Source organism: Malania oleifera, chromosome 7 (genome assembly GCF_029873635.1).
Source record: "Malania oleifera isolate guangnan ecotype guangnan chromosome 7, ASM2987363v1, whole genome shotgun sequence".
NCBI lineage: Eukaryota > Viridiplantae > Streptophyta > Magnoliopsida > Santalales > Ximeniaceae > Malania > Malania oleifera.
Window position 1 is genome coordinate 79,238,654 of NC_080423.1, and position 19,980 is coordinate 79,258,633.

The following is a 19,980-nucleotide window of genomic DNA, read 5'->3' on the forward strand; positions in this document are numbered from 1 at the left end:
GTTTATTGGATCTTCAAGAAAATAAGCAATGTTTGGTTTAGGAGTTCTTAGTATTTGTGTACATCTTGTATAGACTAGCATGAACAGATGAGGCGAGCTTATTTTAATTTCCATGAATCTTATTGTGTGTCCATCCATGTTATTTTGAAGTCTTGTCTAGGATTTTGTATTGTCTTGCTTAGAATAGTCTTTATAGATGATGAGATATTGTTTACTTGATTTTTGAGCTCTCTTTTGATCTACCCTCCTTCTGTGTATCTTTTGATTGTGGTAGTTTCTGTCATGCCCGAACCCAGAAATGGGACCCGGGGTGAAAATGTAACCTAACATGTCCCTGTATCCGATAAAACATCTACAGATACAATACCAAGATGAGGGTCCGACCCCGTGGGGTTCTCAGGCACCCTAAACACATCAAAACACAATCATATATACAACGGAAAAAAGTCATTCTACATATACATATGCAGTATCATACCAGAGTCTATACAAGAGTAGAAACAAGCTCTATCAAACGTACAAACGGGTGCCCAAATACATCTCAAAATGGCAACTCACTAAAATACAGTTCTAGAACTTACCCAAGTGCTAACCGCAGTACACTGGCCATTACGCTCCCTACACCAGGACGTTAGTTCCGATTACTCGAAGGACCTGTAAAAATGTACGTACAGTAGGGGTGAGACACCTCTCAGTAAGGAAGAACACTGTTTATAACGATGTGTGGCATTTAAGTGTTATCATGATGCAATATACACACTATTAAATGCAGTCCAGTACTAATTTACATAGTGCATACACGCACATATACACATACACATGATCAACAATCCTGGTGTCATCACATCCTTCGACTCGAAGCCGGCTAGCGACATACAGCATTGGCCCGTAGTCAACCCACGAACATGGCGCCACCGGCACATGGCTAGTCCTCGACTCCCATGGCATCATACCGGCACTAACTGGTGAATCCACACCCTTTGGCCTGATCTGTCTGCATAGGCTCACGCCCTCGGATATAGAGCCAGACACTCTTGCCTACGTGATAGGCGATAAACACACGCCCTCGGATATAGAGTCGGACACTCTTAGTACCTCGAACAATTTCGGAACAACGTTCCTACTAGCATTTCAACATATCACACACACATGCATGCTCATATAACCAAACAAACAACATCCATTTGGTAATCTAAATCATGATTTTCCAAACAAATATAGTTTAAACAAGTCAAGGCACAGCCATCCCAATATCACAGTATAAAATCACACATATACTCAGTTTTCGACAAAACTAGGGATGTAGCCCGTCGCCCCCCTTTTCCCAAAACTATAATAATGAAAAATCCATAGTTTTCCCTGTTAGATCCCACCAAATGAGTAGCCAAAACACACACAAGACCGTGAACCACAGTTCGACCAAGTTTGATTTCAAAAATAACCAATATAAACATAGTTCCCCTTACCTTTTCCCCGGATAACAAATCCCGAACTCCAAGGTCCCTTAACAGTGAACCGAGTTCCAAAACCTACAAATCACAATATAGAATATGCTCACAAGACAGTTACCTACAAAACTACTGGATCAGAATTGAAAACCGAGCCTTACCTCGATTTTTCGCTGAAACCCAAAAATCTCCAAAATGAGATTTTGATCTGTAGAAATTGTAGAGAATCCTTCCATGATCCTCGTGGTAACTTCAGATTCCTGATTCCATCAACAATCAGTGAAGAAATCTAGATAAAAAGAGAGTAGGGAAAGTTTTGGAGAGAGAGAGAGATAGGATTGAAGTTTCTTAATGAAGAAGTAATGAAAAATCCTATTTATAGCCCTTTTACCCGGACAATTTCATCGATGAAATGGTGTTCTCGTCGTCGATGAATCAATGGTCTCGTCGATGAATCCTGATATTCCCGATTCCCGAAACTCCTCGGCTTCTCCTCGTCGAAGAAATCTGGCTTCATCGACGAAATATGTCAAATTCCCAATTTGCCTCTCTCTTATTTATTTAAACCTAATTATCACGGTTCGGGTTCTTACAATCTCCCCTCATTACAAAAATTTCTTCCTTGAAATTTGCCATCTCTTATTCATAAAGTCATATCCGGAATACAAATATATGAACTACCAACAAGAAACTGGCGGCTACTACAGTGCAGTCCCATCATACATATACACCTACATACCCTTATGGCGGAGGAGTATAGTGGTTACATATACAATAGTCTCAGGAGTTCACAGTAAACACACACTCCCGACGACTAACCACCTATACCAACCCACAGTAGGATCATGTACAAGTGCTCAAAACAACTATGGATACTTCCGGTGTATTTCCATTTCCAATTCCTAAGAAACTTCCTCAACCTCGTGGTTTCGCCACAATACCTTCACTAACGGTATCTCTTTGGTACGAAGCTTCTAAACTTTACGGTCCAGAACCTGAACAAGTATCTCCTCATGCGCTAAAATATCCCCAATTTACAACTCATCATAGCTAATAATATGTGAAGGATCCTACACGTACCTCCTCAACATGGATACATGAAACACATCGTGGACCCTCGAAAGTGCTGGAGGTAATGCAATCCTCTAGGCTACCGGACTCACTCGCTCAAGTACCTTGAATGGTCCGATATACCTCGGGCTTAACTTGCCCTTCCTCCCAAATCTCGTCACCCCTTTCATCGGAGCAATACGTAGAAATACCTTACCTCCCACTTCGAACTCTAACTCACAGCGGCAAACATCTGCGTAACTCTTTTGTCGACTATGAGCTGTTCTAATCCTCTCCCGAATCAAACCCACCTTCTCAAATGCCTGCTGCACAAGTTCAGGTAACACCTGACGTTCACCAACCTCATCCCAACACAAAGGAGATCGACACCTCCGATCATACAAAATCTCGAACGGTGTCATCCCAATACTAGATTAGAAGCTATTATTATAAGCGAACTCCACAAGTGGCATAAACTGTATCCAGCTACCACCGAAGTCTAACACACAAGCTCGCAACATATCTTCCAAAATCTGTATCGTCCTCTCCAACTGTCCATTCATTTGGAGGTGGAACCTTGTACTGAAAGTAAGCTTCGTCCCCAGTGCCTCCTGTAAACTTGTCCAGAATCGGGAAGTAAACCTCGGATCTAGATCTGATACTATGGACACTGGTACTCCATGCATTCTCACAATCTCATGCACATACAAATCTGCTAGCCTACTCAAAGGATAACCAACTTTCATCGGTATGAAATGAGCAGATTTCGTCAATCTATCCATGATCACCCAAATAGCATTCTGCCCATGGAGCGCTGGTGGCAAACCGGTTACAAAATCCATGGAAATATGCTCCCATTTCCACACCGGAATACGCAAAGGCTGCAACGGTCCTACTGGTCTCTAATGTTCAACTTTCACCTGCTAACATATCAGACACTGCTCCACAAACTGAGCAATCTACCTCTTCATACCACACCACCAGAAGGTCTCGCGCAAGTTCCGATACATCTTCGTACTACCAAGATGTACTGTATACATAGAACGATGTGCCTCCTCTAGAATCGTCCTTCTGATCTCATCATCATTCGGAACACACAGTCTGGTCCCAAACCTCAACACACCTCCTTTAGAGATGTTAAACTCTGTAGCCAATCCCTGCTGTATCTTTTCCCTAACCTCTGGCAACTCTGCATCACTAGCCTACATGGCCTTTATACGCTCAGAAAAGGTCGGTTGGACCACCAAACCAACAAGATAAGCCCGATGATCATCACCCACTAACTCTATACCTGAGCTTTCCAAATCCCGTCTGATGTGACACTGAGTTACAACTGTAGATATAGCCATAGGCCCTGACTTCCAACTCAATGCATCAGCTACCACATTAGCCTTCCCTGGGTGATAACTAATCGTGCAATTGTAGTCCTTAATCAACTCTAGCCACCGCCTCTGCCTCATGTTCAACTCCTTTTGTGTGTAGAAATACCTGAGGCTCTTATGGTCAGTGAAGATCTCACACTGCACCCCGTACAGATAATGTTGCCAGATCTTCAGTGCATATACCACAGCAGCCAATCCCAGATCATGCGTAGCGTAGTTCTTCTCATATTCCTTCAGTTGCCGAGAGGTATACGCTACTACCTTACCCTGCTGCATAAGCACACATCCCAGGCCTTTCAGAGACGTGTTGCTATAAATCACAAACCCACCATCCCCCAAAGGATGGTGGACAAGGTTAAATGGATAAGGTTATATAAGGTATCAGAGCAAAGGGGCGTTACATGTTATGGGCTTGTAATCTCTCCAATCCTCAGGAACTCTCGCTTATAAAAGATGTTGCATGTGTGAATACAGTCTATACGTGTCTTAACAGCTGTTGTTGTCATTTAACAAATGATTATATTTCGTATACACTAAAACCCATGTTGCCACACACTGATAATAATTTATTCCATCGTTATTGAGAAGTATCTCATCCCATCATACAACTTATTTTTTAGGACCGTCTCGTGATCGAGCCTAGCGAGCTCTAGGGTGGGGTGATAGTATAGCTTAGAGTGAGTGGTTGTAGAACTCAAATGTATTTTTTTTTATTTTATTTTCTGGTTATGTAATGTGGATAGAAGGATACATTTTTTTAGGGTTATATAAATCAGTACTCTAGTATTTTATTTGAGGATGTTTAATTATATTCCGCTGGTTGGATGATATTTATGATATCAGAGAACTGTAGAAGGAACACATGACACCTCGGGACCCACTTGGCTGGTTCGAGGCATCACACATGGTTTATGGACTCTTGATTATTTAGAAAAAATTCTAATGAAATTTCGGCAGCATGCCATCTGTAAATAGAACATTTCCCTATAAAGACATGCTCTGAAAACCTAGTGGTTTACAACAAGTAATTTAGAGTAAGCATGTGAGAACCTAAAAATATCTACCAACATGCAATACACAAGTCACTGCATTAGCCGTGCAGCCGGTGTTCCGGATAAATATGCAATCCAGGATATTTAAGCGATTCAGTATAGTCCAATATAATTCATGTCAAAATATAAACTATCCATCAAAGAGATATAATTATTTAATACAATATGGATAGTAGGTTGTAGTGCTGATCTCATAAGGCATATAGGACCAGAAAGTCACAATGAATATCTCTTTAGGTTTACTTCGAACCATTCGAACGAATGATATGAAACATGTGGAGACTAACGTCTCATTCTTAATTAGTATGCCAAAGGTGTATAGTGAATGCATATACCAAGATTTGTCATTTTAGGCATAAACCACTTCCTAAGTCTTTTAGTCATCACTACCCCTAATCCTAAGAACTAAGGAAGGATTAAGTAATTATGTAATTCCAATTGGAATCCATTCCTCCTTAGGTCTTAAGGGATTTACTTTCATGATTACCCATATCAATTTCTTACTTTTGCCTCTGGCACCTCTAAATGAACAAGTGAATTTGATGTGTCCTTGCTTTAAGGTCTTTCTGTATTCAAATGAGTGAAGATTATGAATTCCAATATCTTGTTTGTATTGGTGGGTTAACTACATACACAAGAATGTTGTCTTTGATACAAAATGATAAGACCCTGGGTTTTATCATGGATAAATTAGTGAAATTTAAAGAATGGAAACTATTAAGAGAAATTAGGTTTTATCACTTCAAGGGGATCTACCTCCAAATTTTCCAAAGGTTATGAATTATGTTATCACTTCATTGCTTGCTTTAATGCCCAAAGCCCCATAGGGATCACATATATATAAGGTAAAGAAATTGACTTCTATTAGGACTATAAAATATCCCCTCGAATCCTAACTAATTTGGGAATCCTAACAAACACTAAATAATTCTAACATTAAATAAAATCCTAATTGATTTATGACTTATATTAATTATAAATCCCAAATGATTTGGGAATCAAAACTAACAAACATTAAAAAATCCTAACATTAAATAGAATGACCATGTACAACAGTAATATAAAAAACCCTAATGAATTATATATATATATATATATATATATATATATATATATATATAAACAAAAATGAAAATGTTAGCCAGATTTATACAGCTCAAGTAAACGAATTAATATAATTACAAGTTAACATTAGTTTTAGATTCAAAAACCACTGAAAGTGAAAAGCCGTACAACCCTTGAAAACTCAGATACCAAAACATCTCCACAGAGTAACACCAGAACATGAAACTTCAAAATAATAAAATATTCAGAGGAGCAAAATATACAAATAACACCATATTAAATGCAAAAAAAAAAAAAAAAAAAAACAAAACAAAAAAATTCAAAATATTATCGAAAGCCTTTATTTTGAGTTTCGTAGATCATAAACCCATTTACCAAACTAGAGCATAATAGACAATCTCACAAAAATCCACACACACACACACACACACAGTCACACACCCACGCAGACACACACTCACTCACACACACACACGCGCACACACACACACACACACATGCAGACACACACTCACACACACTGAACTCTCATGATTTGCAGACACACACACACACACACACACACACACACACTCGCACCGCTGAACCCTCACGATTTGAAGAAGACCAAGATAAAGAAGAAGAAAAGAAGCAAAACCTGAGGAGCTTTGGCTAGACGGCCCGTCTAGGTCAAGTAAGTGGCGGCGGCAATGGCGATGGGACGACCTCAGGTGAGGGGTGGCGGCAGCGGTAGCAGGAAGAGCTCCCACGAGCAACGATGGTGGTGGCAGCAATGGCGCCAGGATGTGCAAGGAAAGGAATTCGGGAGGAGGGAAAAGGAGGGAGGGAGGGAAATAAGGGGTCATCAACGCAGGCATAGGGTTATTACAAGGTTAGAGTATTAGTGACGGTTTTAAAACCATCACTGATACCTTAAATCCATCACTAATATGTAAGCAAATTATTTTTATATTTGTTAAATAAAAATAATATTAGTGACGATTTTTCTTAACCGTCACTAAAAACATACTATTAGTGACGGTTTTTCTAAACTGTCACTAATAACAGACTATTACAATTACTAAAATTTTATGTGTAATATATATAATATATTAAAAAATAATTTTTAAGAGGATGCTTAAAAGTTATAACGTGGCACATTTATTTAGCATTAATTAATTTAGATTAAATTTTTTGTTTGAGGAAAAAAGAAAAAAAATAACAAGGAAATTAATGCTAGGTACGTGTGTTTGTGTGTGTGTATATATATATGTGGCATGCAACACGATAGATTGACACGTATGGATAATTGTAGCAGGAGCTACAATTTGCTGCTTCCATTTGTAGTGTCCCCACTTGTGTGCTCAAGTAGTACTTGCTCAATCTTATATATATATATATATATATATATATATATATATATATATATATATATATATATATATATATATACATATCCCCTCGAAAAGGTTTAAATTATATTATAATATCATATACTCATAATATAATATATATACATGTACAATATATATAGACCACACCTTTCCTGGTCTGTACACGATCATTCCAAAAGGTATGAACTTGAAAATATTGAAATTTAGAGAATATTATCAACCAATATTCACTATTAATGACAACTTTTCCATTTTTTTCATTCACAATATGTTAAAAACAATCACAGTCCATGGCCAGAGATATAGTTCTTTCCTTCAAATTTGAAAGATTGAGGTTGCTCTATTAGGAAAAGTGATAAAAGATCTTCAAGACCCGATTCATCAAAGAAGCTAAAAATGAGTAATGCTTCTGTGAAGCCTTATACAATACTACAAAGTCCATCTCGAAGAAACTAGAAAAATCTATCTTTCGCAGATCATGATGCATGAAAGTGGGACTTCCATGGGGGAAAAGCTATATAATATGATGTGTAACAACTTTGGTCCCATTAACCCTAGGATCGACATGCTCTTCTAGCTCGTTGTCTCATATGCTTCAACTCATCCAGATTTTTATTTGGTTTAAATTGATAATTGCAGGATGTCAGAGCTTTACCTTCCCTACTGCTGACCAAGTGTGTATTTGCTTGCTTCACTTGCCAGCATCTTTGGTCTTATGGCGCTACTTTGGAAAGTAGAATGATTTTAGGGGATGACACCTGACTAGATATATTTTTGAATCTGTTTGGATACCTGACAACATCCTAGTTTGAATAACGTAGCGCCTGTCTCTTAGATTGCTCATTCAAAATGTACATGATTTTAGGTAACATTGGTTTTGTTTTGTTTTCATCTTAGCCACTACTTAGGTGACCTAGAATAGTACTAATGGGGCTGGCATGTTTATCTAGCATGGAGAGTTGAGTTAATTCCTTGACCATCTCTGTCTCTATGGGAAGGTCTTACCTTTAGGTTTTAATGATCTGTAAGCTAAACTATTTGTTTTAATTATTAGTGACGGTTCCAAAAACTGTTACTAATATGATCTGTCACTATTCATTTATTTTTATTTTATTTTATTTTTCATCCAGTACTATATATGTTAAGAACAATCTCAGTCCATATATGTCTAGACATATAAATTGATATTTCCCTTCAGATAGATTTGAAAGAGCTAGTTAGATTGATTCTATTAGGAAAGATGAGAAAAGATCGACCTTTAGGACTTGATTCATTGAAGAAGTTAAAAATAAGTAATGTTTCCGTGAAGCTTTTGCACAATACTATAAAGTCTGTCTCAAAAAAGTTGAAAAAAGCTTCTGCAGATGACAAAAGTGGAACTTCCCTGGGGGGAAAAGCTATATAATATGATGTGTAATGGCTCTAGTCCCGTTAAACAGGGAAGACTATTAGTAACGATTTAAAAAATGCGTTGCTAATAATAGATTATTAGTGACGGTTTATAAAAACCGTCACTAATAAAAGACTACTAGTGACGGTTTCAATAAACCGCCACTAATAATGCTTAATAGTGAGGTTATCTAACTGTCACTAATAAGTGCCTTTTAGTGATGCTTTAATCTCATGACTAATACTCCAAAAAATGTCGCTAATATTTTTCCGAACTAGTTTCCGTGCGAAAAATGGTTCCCGTGATGGTTTGGCAAGAAAATTTGGGTTTTAGTGACGAACATATTAGTGATGGTTACTATTATGTCACTAATACTATCTTATTAGTGACGGTTTTATAAATCGTCACTAATACTTACACTAGTAGTGATGATTTTTAAAAACCATCACTAAAAAATCACTTTTAGTGACAAAATTAAAACTGTCACTAATAATTTTGTCACTAAAAACCCATTTTTTGTAGTGTATTTCACATTATAAATAGCCAACCATCGGTTAGAATGAATTTTAAAAGCACGTCATGTAGGCTAAGCTAGGGTTATGAAAGAATGAGATTTACCTGGCTCAAATGAATATATATAGCAAGAATCAAGGATCACTAAATTATTTGTCTTTTAGGATCTATAAGTGATGATCCTCTTATTAAGTGCTTAAAAATGTTTCAATGCTAAATGAACATGAATCAACTTTGGCTCAGGATCACTGCATCATTTATTTTCGTTACGTATATGGAATTAAATAGTGTGTGCCATGGACCTAGGCTGCCACTATACCAAAATCGATTTCCACCTTTTTGTACATGATGGAAAGTCATTTAAATTGGAATTTATATAACAAAAAAATTGTAGTTGAGTAACCTTAGTGCACAAAAAAAATAGTTTAGTGGGATGGGGTATTTTAGTAAAAAAGTTTAATGAGTACAAGTGCATCTAACCCATTATCAATATATGGAAATTTTCTTAGAAGATTGGTAATCTCATAATTTATTAATCACATAGGCACAATATGTTGCAAACACATATTTTTAGGCTTCCTAGCAAGTATTTGCTTGTCAAACAAGCTTTAGCTGCATACTAGCTAGGCTTCACTATAGAATTGAATTTAGTTAGCTTGTTGTCACTAGTTGAGCACTCTTCAACTATTTTTATATACTATAATTGTTTTCTTAGTTCAAAGTAATATGTTGTTCTAGCTAGTGATTGTTTGCTTAGAAGTCAACTCCTTATATCCATAAGCATATATGAGATTCTCTCAATTACACCAACGTATTATTAGCTCAACATATTAAATCTTTGTATCCATAGGACCAAATATGTTAGTTTTGTTATAGGGTTTAGCAATTAGCCTGGTATGGTATTAGCAGATCACCTTAACTACAATGATATTCTATTAGTCCATATCATATATTTAATCTTTAGCCCTTGAAGGCCATACATGGTAAGGTTGATTACATTGATACTTTATTAGCTAGTCCCATAGGGCCATATATTAAATTTTTTGTCTCATAGGCCCATAAAAGGTTTCCTTGTTGGTTTGCTATTTCCCTTATTATGCCTCATAAGAATCCATTTGCCTAAGGTTGTAAGAGATTAGCTTAGTTATACTGACTCGATACTATTCTTATTCACATATATGTCATGTTTAGTTCGCAGAATATAATAGGATAGGAAGGGGTTTGAATGACAATTTAAATAGAGAGCACGATGATAAAGTGACAAATTAGATTCCATCTCGATTCCATTATATTTTTTGCGTACCAAATGTGTAAATAAATTAAATCCTTTAGACCTATATAACCATATTCACACCAACTTTGTATTAGCCTTTGTTTAGCCACATATTAAATCCACAGCCCCATAAGGCTTTACAACATCAATTTAGTTACATTTATATAGTTCTTATATCAAATCCTTTGCCTGGTAAAGTAACACAAGATCAATGCAATTAAGCAAGTCAGTTGTTAGTTTTGTTAGGCCATATGTTAAGTCCTCAAACCTCATAGGGCCATATGAGGCTAGCTATTTTATATTGACATGCTAGTATTCCCATTAATCAAATCCTCAAACCCAATAATTCAGGCGAGTTATAAGGCAACAACTTGTGTACAAGGATGGATGTCCATCATAGAAAAAAACCTCAAATTACAAGGACTTGCAAAAAATAAGAAGAATATCAAGGAATTAAGAAGTAGAAAAAATTGCCAAGAGATTGAAATGGAGCTCAGAAGGCCCATCATCTTGTCCAACTATACACACATGTGAAAAAAACATATTACTGACAGATCTTTGTTGCCCATCTAAAAGAGAATATACTGTGTATATTAAAAACCAAATTTGTGTAAACCAAGCACTCTAGCTTAGTTTAGTTCAATCTCTTTAAGCACTTGAAAAGAAAAACAAGCAAAAGAAGGAACAAATTGCTTCTTCCTTCACCAAAGGCAAACAATTTCACTTCAACTTGAGAAGCGGGGGCTCATATTGGGATAAAATAACCTTTGCAATTGTATTATGACACATAGCATCCATGTAAAGAGGGACTTCTTCTTCCAAGTTAGAATGCCAAACCCTCATAGTTACCTCAAAGCCTCCCATGTGGAAAGGGTAGGCCCTAGTCACCGTCTCCCATATGGATATCCATGCTCTCGTTCGTAATCCAAAATCTCCATCATGAAACAAATTTTAATATGACTTAAGTTTCCTTGAGACTATGAGAAATCTCCCAAACTCCTTTTGTTTTTCAAGTGATCGATGCAAAGTTAATGCCTATTTTTCGCGTTGACAAATATGTAGGAGATTACATAAGTCTAACAATCTCACAAATTAATAAATCATGCAAATCAAACCCCAAAATTCCTAAAGGAAACAAAATAAACCATACAATCGCGAAATCCTACAAAATAAACCCTAAAATCCCAATTAAGAAAATCAACCCAAATAATGTATAATACTTCATTTGGATATGTGACTTAAAGAGAGGAGAAAAGAAAATAGAGTGATTTGAAGAGAGGAAAAAGGAAAACAAATTCCCTCTCCAAATCACTCATTTGTGTTCCATCTCATAAAATAAACAAAGAAATGGTGAGGGAAAAAAAAGTAATGTAATAAATTTCCTACTAACCTTTGTCTTGAATCTCTTAAAAATGTCGAAAGATATACTTTTTCAAAATACCAAAAATTATTTATGAGAAAGAAGCTACCATTTTTGAGAGATAAAAGATCAATTTAGTAAAATAATATTAAATAATTTTTTCTCTCTTTACTTATCCAAATATGAGAGAAAATTTCGCTCCCTTTTCTTCTCATTTTATTTCTTTTTTATTTTTGATTAGTTGATCAATACATAGCAGGAGATAAACACATATATTCTAACGTCAAAGCTTTAAAAAGAAAATCTTAAATTTAATTATCGGATGTCTCCTAAATACCATTTTTTTTTTATTCTTGTCTAATTATCTATGAGAGAGAAATCACTCCATAATTCTTTTCTCCTCGTAAATTGAAAAATTGAAAAATAAATTATTTTGTGTAATTAGTTTAAAATCTAAAAATAAAAATATTCATATTTAAATAAACTCTTTATTCTTTACATTTTAATACAAATCTTAAAAATTTAAAATAATTTAAAATTTTAACAATTCTTTAATAAAATAAAAAATAAAAAATATTTTTTTTACTATTAAACGAACTCTTAAATTTTATCTATAAATTGCCTCTAAATACTTTAAAATTTTTTTTTTCTTGTTATCTATGAGAGAGAAATCAATCCCTAATTCTTTTCTCCTCATAAATAATAAATTGAACGCTTCAGGAAAAATATAATAACAAATAAAAGCTTATAACGTCGTCCGCTCTTAGAGTCCCGCCTCCAACCGCTCGACGGAACTTGGTTTTTGGGTTCTACTGCGCGAGCGCGCGCGCATGCCGGAGGGAAAAAGCGGAGAAGAGGGATAATTGCATTTTCGTTCCAGACAGGCAGAGTTGTTCAGAGCGCGCGGAGAGATACTGGGAAGTGGTTGATCTCACGCCTTCTAGGGGATTTACCTTTCAATCTATTTCTTATAACGTAAATTTATGCAGAGCGCGCCATGAAACCGGCACAAGCATGCTCTTTCAATCGTTTATTTCTGAAGCCAGGAGGCATCTTTCCTTTAGAAAGATGTCCTTTTGGTTTCTTGTCCGGAAATTCTCAGAATCTGAATCTTTGGCCAGAGAAGAAGAGATTTACTCTCTTTTTCTGCAGAGATGCGCTCAAGCCTCTTCCGCGTACCATGGTAGAGCAATCCATGCAAAGTTCATCAAACAATCTCTTCTTTTCTCTTCGATTTTTCTCCATAATCATCTGTTGAACATGTATGTCAAATGCGGCGATCTCGCTGGAGGACTCCACCTGTTTGAAGAAATGCCCAAGAGGAACGTCGTGTCGTGGTCCGCGGTCATTGCAGGCTTTGTCCAACACGGCAATTCCGAGGAGGCTCTGTCTCTGTTTTCCCGGATGCACCGGGATGGGATGAGGCCTAATGAGTTTACCTTCGTTAGTGCACTCAGTGCTTGCTCATTATGTCAAAATTTGGCTCGGGCTTTCCAAATTTATGCCTTGATTGTTCGGTTAGGATTCGAATGGAACATATTCTTGATGAATTCATTTTTGACGGCACTTACTCGGCACAATAAATTGGTAGAAGCTTTGGAAATTTTCGAGAGCTGCCCAGATAAGGATATCGTGTCTTGGAACACAATGCTGGCTGGTTACTTGCAATTTTCCTACTCCGAAGTTCCGGGGTTTTGGTATCGCATGAATCTTGAGGGAGTGAAGCCTGATAACTTCACGTTTGCAAGTGTTCTCACTGGTTTGGCTGCTCTTTCCCATTTGAAAATGGGAGTGCAAGTGCATGCACGGCTTGTTAAGTGTGGTCATGGATGTGAGATATGTGTGGGGAACTCTTTGGTTGATATGTACTTGAAAAATCAGAATTTAGTGGACGCTTTTAAAGCATTTGAGGAAATGCCTTCTAGAGATGTGGTTTCTTGGACTCAGATGGCTGCAGGTTGCCTACAGTGTGGGGAATCGGGCAAGGCACTAAAAGTCATTGGAGGGATGAAGAAAACAGGCGTCCATTTGAACAAATTTACCCTTGCGACTGCTCTTAATGCCTGTGCCAATTTGGCTTCACTAGAGGAGGGGAAGAAGACTCATGGGTTGAGAATTAAGCTCGGAGCTGATGTTGATGTCTGTGTGGATAATGCTTTGCTAGATATGTATTCGAAATGTGGATGCATGGATGGAGCATTGGGTGTTTTCCGATCAATGGATGATCATTCTGTTGTTTCATGGACAACTATGATCATGGGGTATGCACAAAATGGAAGTTCTAAGAAGGCTATTGAGATTTTTGATGAGATGAGACTAGAGGGTGTTGAGCCAAATTTCATTACCTTTATTTGTGTGCTCTATGCATGTAGCCAAGGAGGGTTCATTGATGAAGCATGGAAGTATTTCTCCTCCATGACCCATGACCACGGAATCTTTCCTAGAGAAGATCACTATGCATGTTTGGTTGACCTCCTTGGCCGTGCTGGGCGTATTAAAGAAGCCGAGGAACTTATATTAATGATGCCATTTCAACCAACTGTGTTGGTTTGGAAGATCTTGTTTGGTTCTTGTTGCATTCATGGAGATACGGAGACTGGCTTACGTGCAGCAAAGCAAGCTTTAGATCTAGACAAAAGAGATCCTTCAACTTATGTGTCATTATCTAACATGTTAGCTGGTTTGAGCAATTGGGATGGTGTGGGAATGTTAAGAGAACTAATGGAAAGTAGGGATGTAAAGAAAATGCCTGGGTCTAGTTGGATTGAGATAGACAAGATCCACTTGCTAGCTGCAGTCGAATTGGCTTGAGATGGACAAGAAATAGTTGCCAGCTCAGGCTGCTAAGAGGATAATTTAGAATGATAAATACACTTGGTGTTCTTGTGGTTATTTTACTTTCCATTGTTTGGTAGTGCACATAAAAGGAAAATAGCTTTTAAAGGGAATAAGTTTGTTTTGTGCCCCTGTGCAGGGGCAGGGGCAGGGGCATAGCAGTGGCCTCTTTGTTGGAAACCTCTACACCCCATATATGTTGGTGACCAGATACCATTGTTCCTAATTATTTGCTCTCTCTCTCTCTCTCTCTCTCAACTCTTTGATTCACCTAGTATGTTGAATATTGTAAATCATTTGAAATATTGCTTGAATAACTTTCTCAAGATTAGCAATTTCTCTCCGAAAATAGAAGAGAGTGATTTGCGAAGAGAAATATTCAATTTGACGGGTTGGGTTTATTCACTATGACAATGAAGTAAAAATTGAATTAGGAGATGACGAAGGACATATAAGAGCAATCCAATTGGGTCATCCAAGTCACCTATGTTTTTTTCATCCAAGCAAATCTTTCAGCTACAATATTTTAAAATTAAAATCATGACTCGTTAACCTAAGTGCATTTTCAATCCATCTTTGTGCCTTTTTGAAGGTTAAAGTTGATCGCCCTTATTACATGGGCTTCCATCTTGGTTAGCATGCTAATGCTTTTGTAGCCCAGCATAGTTGGTTCCTACTTACTGCGATTTATTTTTCTTGGTACAACCTAGTAGTGAAGTTTTAGGGGGAGCTGGTTTAATACCATTTTGGAGCTTAGTCTTATTGTTGACGCAATGATTTTGTATAATGGGTTATCAGTTTAACAATGCTTTTGCATTGAAGTTTGGTAAAAGAAGGTTGATGTTGTAATAAAGGGCAATAATTGAGGATGTAGTTGGGAAAAGAGAATATAGAATGATAAATTTAAGAAAGGTTTGTAATCACTTGATCATAAAAGGATGCTTGTAAATTTGTTGGTTAATAGTTTGATATGATCCTGTAGGATTGTTTTAAGAGTTTCACGAAATTATTTGAAAAAGTATTTATCTAAAAGTAGTTTGAAACTGCTTTAAGTAGTTTTTTAGAAAATATTTTTTTAGAAAATATTTATTTTTTTAAAAAAAATAAAATAAGTAGTTTGGAAAATTATTTTTTGAAATAAGTATTTATTTAAGTGTAAATTAAACACTACTTATTCAAATATATTTGCAAAATTGGACCTAAGTTTGCATTTGAAAAAGTTACAAGACTAGATGATATCCCGATTATAGAAGTTTGGAAATGAGAAATTATTAGATACACCGAGTGTATACAGTGGATCTAATTTGATTTCGCCATGTGTATGTATTTTATTAAATTAGGTAATTATATATATATATATATATATATATATATATGGAGAAATCATGTTAGATCCGGTGTACCTAATATTTTCTCATTTGGAAATACCTGGGTAGTATGGAGGTAGTTGGTTAACTAATTTATTTAAAAAAATTATAAGAAGTTTGAAAATGTGCTTTCATAAAAAAATGCATTTTAATAAAGAAAAAAAAATGCCAGATGGATGAAGGAAAAATACATTTTAGGGAAAATAAGGGGAAATTGCATATGATTTTTACTAACTCTGAGAAAACTTATGATAGGAGCACCTAGGAAAATTTTATGGTGGGCTCTTTGAAAAAGATGGAGTATGCATTAGATATACTAATGTCATTAAGGGTATGCATGACAAAGTAATTACTAGCATTAGGATTATAAATAGTCAAATTATAAATAGTCAATTCAGGAAATTTCCAATCACAGTATATATATACATCAAGGATTGAGTCCTTATGTTGTTGTATCATAATTAGTGATGAATGAACAAGCTACGAGCATGTAAAATGAGGTTTCTTGATGTATGTAGCTGTTCGTAAATGATATTATCTTATGTAATGAAACTAGGGATGAAGTAAAATCATATCTAGGTTATGGAGAGAAGCTTTAAAAGTAAAATAGACTATATAAAATATAATTTTAGTAATGGTAGAAGTAATGTAGGAGAAAAAATTAAAATTGATCAAGAAACTAATAATACTAGTAGATTTTGAGACTTTGGATCTATTATGCAAGATGAAGGAGAAATTAAAAATGTTTTATATAGAGTAAAAGTAGATTGAATAAAATGGAGAAGTGATTCAAGCATATTGTTTGATTGTAGAATACGATCAAATTTTTTTTTTTTTTTAAATGTATTATAGGATGATTATAAGACTAGTTAGGTTTTATGGATAAGAATATTAGACAACTAAAAAACAACATATCCAAAAGTAAAAATTGTCAAAATGTGAATGATATGATGAGGTGAATCAATGGTATAATGTTAAGAGATAAATTAACGAATGAACATATTTGCAATAAGTTAGACATAGTATCTATGGAAGATATGATAATAAGAGAGGACAAATGATTTGTATACTTACAATGTAGGTCTAATAGTAAACTGGTGAGAAGTTAGTTACTATTAGTACTAATAGAAGAGGTAAGGATTTAATAGCACTCAAATTGTTAGATGAAATTATCCAAGATCATGTAAATTTGGCAGAAAGGGATTTATGAGCCTGTTGGGTTTGGGTATCCTTCCTATGTGGAGAAATCCATTCAACCCTTTAGCCCATTTTCTTTGGGCTCTTTATTGGACTTTTTAGAGGCCTTTTTGCACCTTATTTAAGTAAATAAAATTAGGAGAGGCAGTGTAGAATTCCATCACAAAAGTGGGAGAGAGTGTGTGGCAAAAAGAGGGAGAAGTAGAAGAGAAAATTTGGATCTTTTCTATAGTGTGTAGTTTTGATCAATCGGTGAATGGAGCGGTATTTGTGGTCTAATCAAGTTGATTTTTTGTAAGTAGATAGAAGACTCATAGACACTAATTTGGATAAGTCAGATTGGTCATCCAAGTACTGTAGCATCAGATATCGGCTTTTGAACAGTAACCACATTAAGAAAATCTAGGTTTTGGTAATAGTGTTCCGTTTTGATCAATCAATGATTAAAGGGCCATCTGTGGTCTGATTGAGCTAATTGTTTTTCAATAGATAGAGGACGCATAGATGCTGATTTTGAATGGTCAGAGTGGTCGTCCAAGCATTGTAGCAATAGATATTGGGTTTGAATGGTAACCATGTTTTTGGTGAAATTCTCAACTTTTCCTATTTGATTTTTAAGATCTTTTGTTGTTAGCTAAAAATAGAGTTATAAACTCATTATGATAGTTGAAAATTGAGATCTTGTACCCACACTTTTATCATAGTGAAGTTTTAGAATAGACTCTCAAGTCCCATGATTTTTACCCTTTGATTTGAAGGGATTTTCCATGTAAAATTGTGTCTTGTGTGATTGATATTTGTTATTATTTTTGGGCTGATTTTGTGTTGCTGAAAATATATTTTTTTGCGCTATTGTCATATCATAATAACTGATTTTTTTAATTGGGAGAGAAAGAACTTCCAATTGTACTTCCGCGATTTTTCGGTAAGTCTCGTTTCTTCCTAACACACTAGTATCAGAGCAAGGTTCGGTGTTCTTGTGTAATTATGGATGTTAGCACAAGTTGAACATTTCTTTTGAATGACACAAATTTTCAACAGTGACAGAATAAAATGAAAGATCTTCTATTTGTGAAGGTTCTGCATCTTTTTATTTTTGCTACTCAAAAGCTTGAATCAAAGATTGATGAGGAATGGGTGTTTGAGCATCGACAGGTGTGTAGTTTTATTTGGCAGTTAGTTGAGGAAAATATTTACAATCACATTGATCAAGAGACACATGCACATACCTTTTGGAACAAACTTGAAAAATTTTATGCTTCAAAGACAGGGAATAATAACTTATTCTTGCTTAAAAAGATGATGCAACTGAAATATAAAGCAAGGACATCTGTGCCTAATCGTCTGAATGAATTCGAGGAGTTATGAATTAGTTACTTGGTATGGGCATCAGTTTTGATAATGAAATTATAGGGCTTTTTTGCTTACTACCCTACCAGATTCTTGGGAAACATTTCGGGTTTTACTTATCAGTTCTGCTCCCAATGGTGTTATGACTATGGAATTTGCCATGAATGATGTGTTGAATGAATATATGAGAAGGATGTCATCACCGTCTGAGGTTCTAGTTACTGAAAATAGGGGGAGAAGTAAATGAAAAAGCAAAAAAGGTAGAGAAAAAATCCGAAGTAAGTCGAGATCAAGATACAAAAATCTTGAGTGTCATTATTTGCCACAAATCGACTATCCATCATCATACTATTATACCAGTGTGATTGCACTCCCTGCCAAAATCTATAGCTACGGTACCGTGCTCATCACAATAACTAATTTCCTCAGGACTCTTAAATCATATATGGTGATTTACATAATAAAACTGTAATCATGAATTCACTTTCATAAATCTGTATAAAACATGAGTTGTTCATAATTCTGTTAAATATATGTCATATTCTATCTCAGTATAGAACCAACATATCATAACTCGGTGTATAGCCTTCATATCATAATTCGACGCATAGTCATCATAACATAACTCGGCGTATAGCCGTCATATCATAATTCAGCCTATAGTCGTCATATCAAACTAAATCATAACTGCATTAATCATTCTATTCATTTATGCCATTTTAATCATTCTCATGCCACACAATTTATACTGATAATTTATAATATAATAAATTGCCTAGGAAACATATAATCTACTGAAAACAAGGGTATGATCATCTCTAGGGTTTAATTTAACTCAAATTATATGTTTTACTGGAAAAAAGGAGATGATCAACCCATTCACTTTAGTTTTTACAAAATACGTGTAATGCTCAAAACTATCATTTCATATACCTGATTTGATCAGAAAAACATATGTGTTGTTCATGTAAACATATACTTCAATTTAATTGACTCGTATTTCAAAAACAACAAACATAATTTAATCCTCTTACATGTTCCTAGAAAATTTGCCTAAACCCTTCAGAAACACGAAACCCTAGCCGCTCAAATTTGCCGAGGATCAATGACCCACGAGCTGGGAAGAGGGAGAGAGGATCGAGGATCCCAAGGCTAGAGAGAGAGTAAGTGTGAAACCCTAATTTTGGAGAGAGAGAGAGAGAGAGAGAGAGAGAGAGAGAGGAATGAAAATTATAACATTTTTAAGCTCACTTCTCACTTAAGTAAGCTCAGCCTAGGGAAAACCATCGATGATTTTCTTCAAATCGTCGACAGTTTCCCAAAGC

General features: G+C 35.7%; 1 protein-coding gene across 1 annotated transcript; it reads left to right on the forward strand.

Annotated features, from left to right (window-relative positions):
• Window positions 1–12,639: 12,639 nt before the first annotated feature.
• LOC131159749 (putative pentatricopeptide repeat-containing protein At3g15130) lies at window positions 12,640–14,979 on the forward strand. The gene has a single exon (XM_058114904.1). The coding sequence runs from the start codon at window positions 12,921–12,923 to the stop codon at window positions 14,715–14,717; it is 1,797 nt and encodes a 598-aa protein (XP_057970887.1). The 5' UTR covers window positions 12,640–12,920; the 3' UTR covers window positions 14,718–14,979.
• Window positions 14,980–19,980: the final 5,001 nt, after the last annotated feature.

Bases quoted from the DNA above. Each gene is read 5' to 3' on its own strand.
- LOC131159749 (XM_058114904.1), top strand. From the start codon at position 12,921: ATGCTCTTTCAATCGTTTATTTCTGAAGCCAGGAGGCATCTTTCCTTT.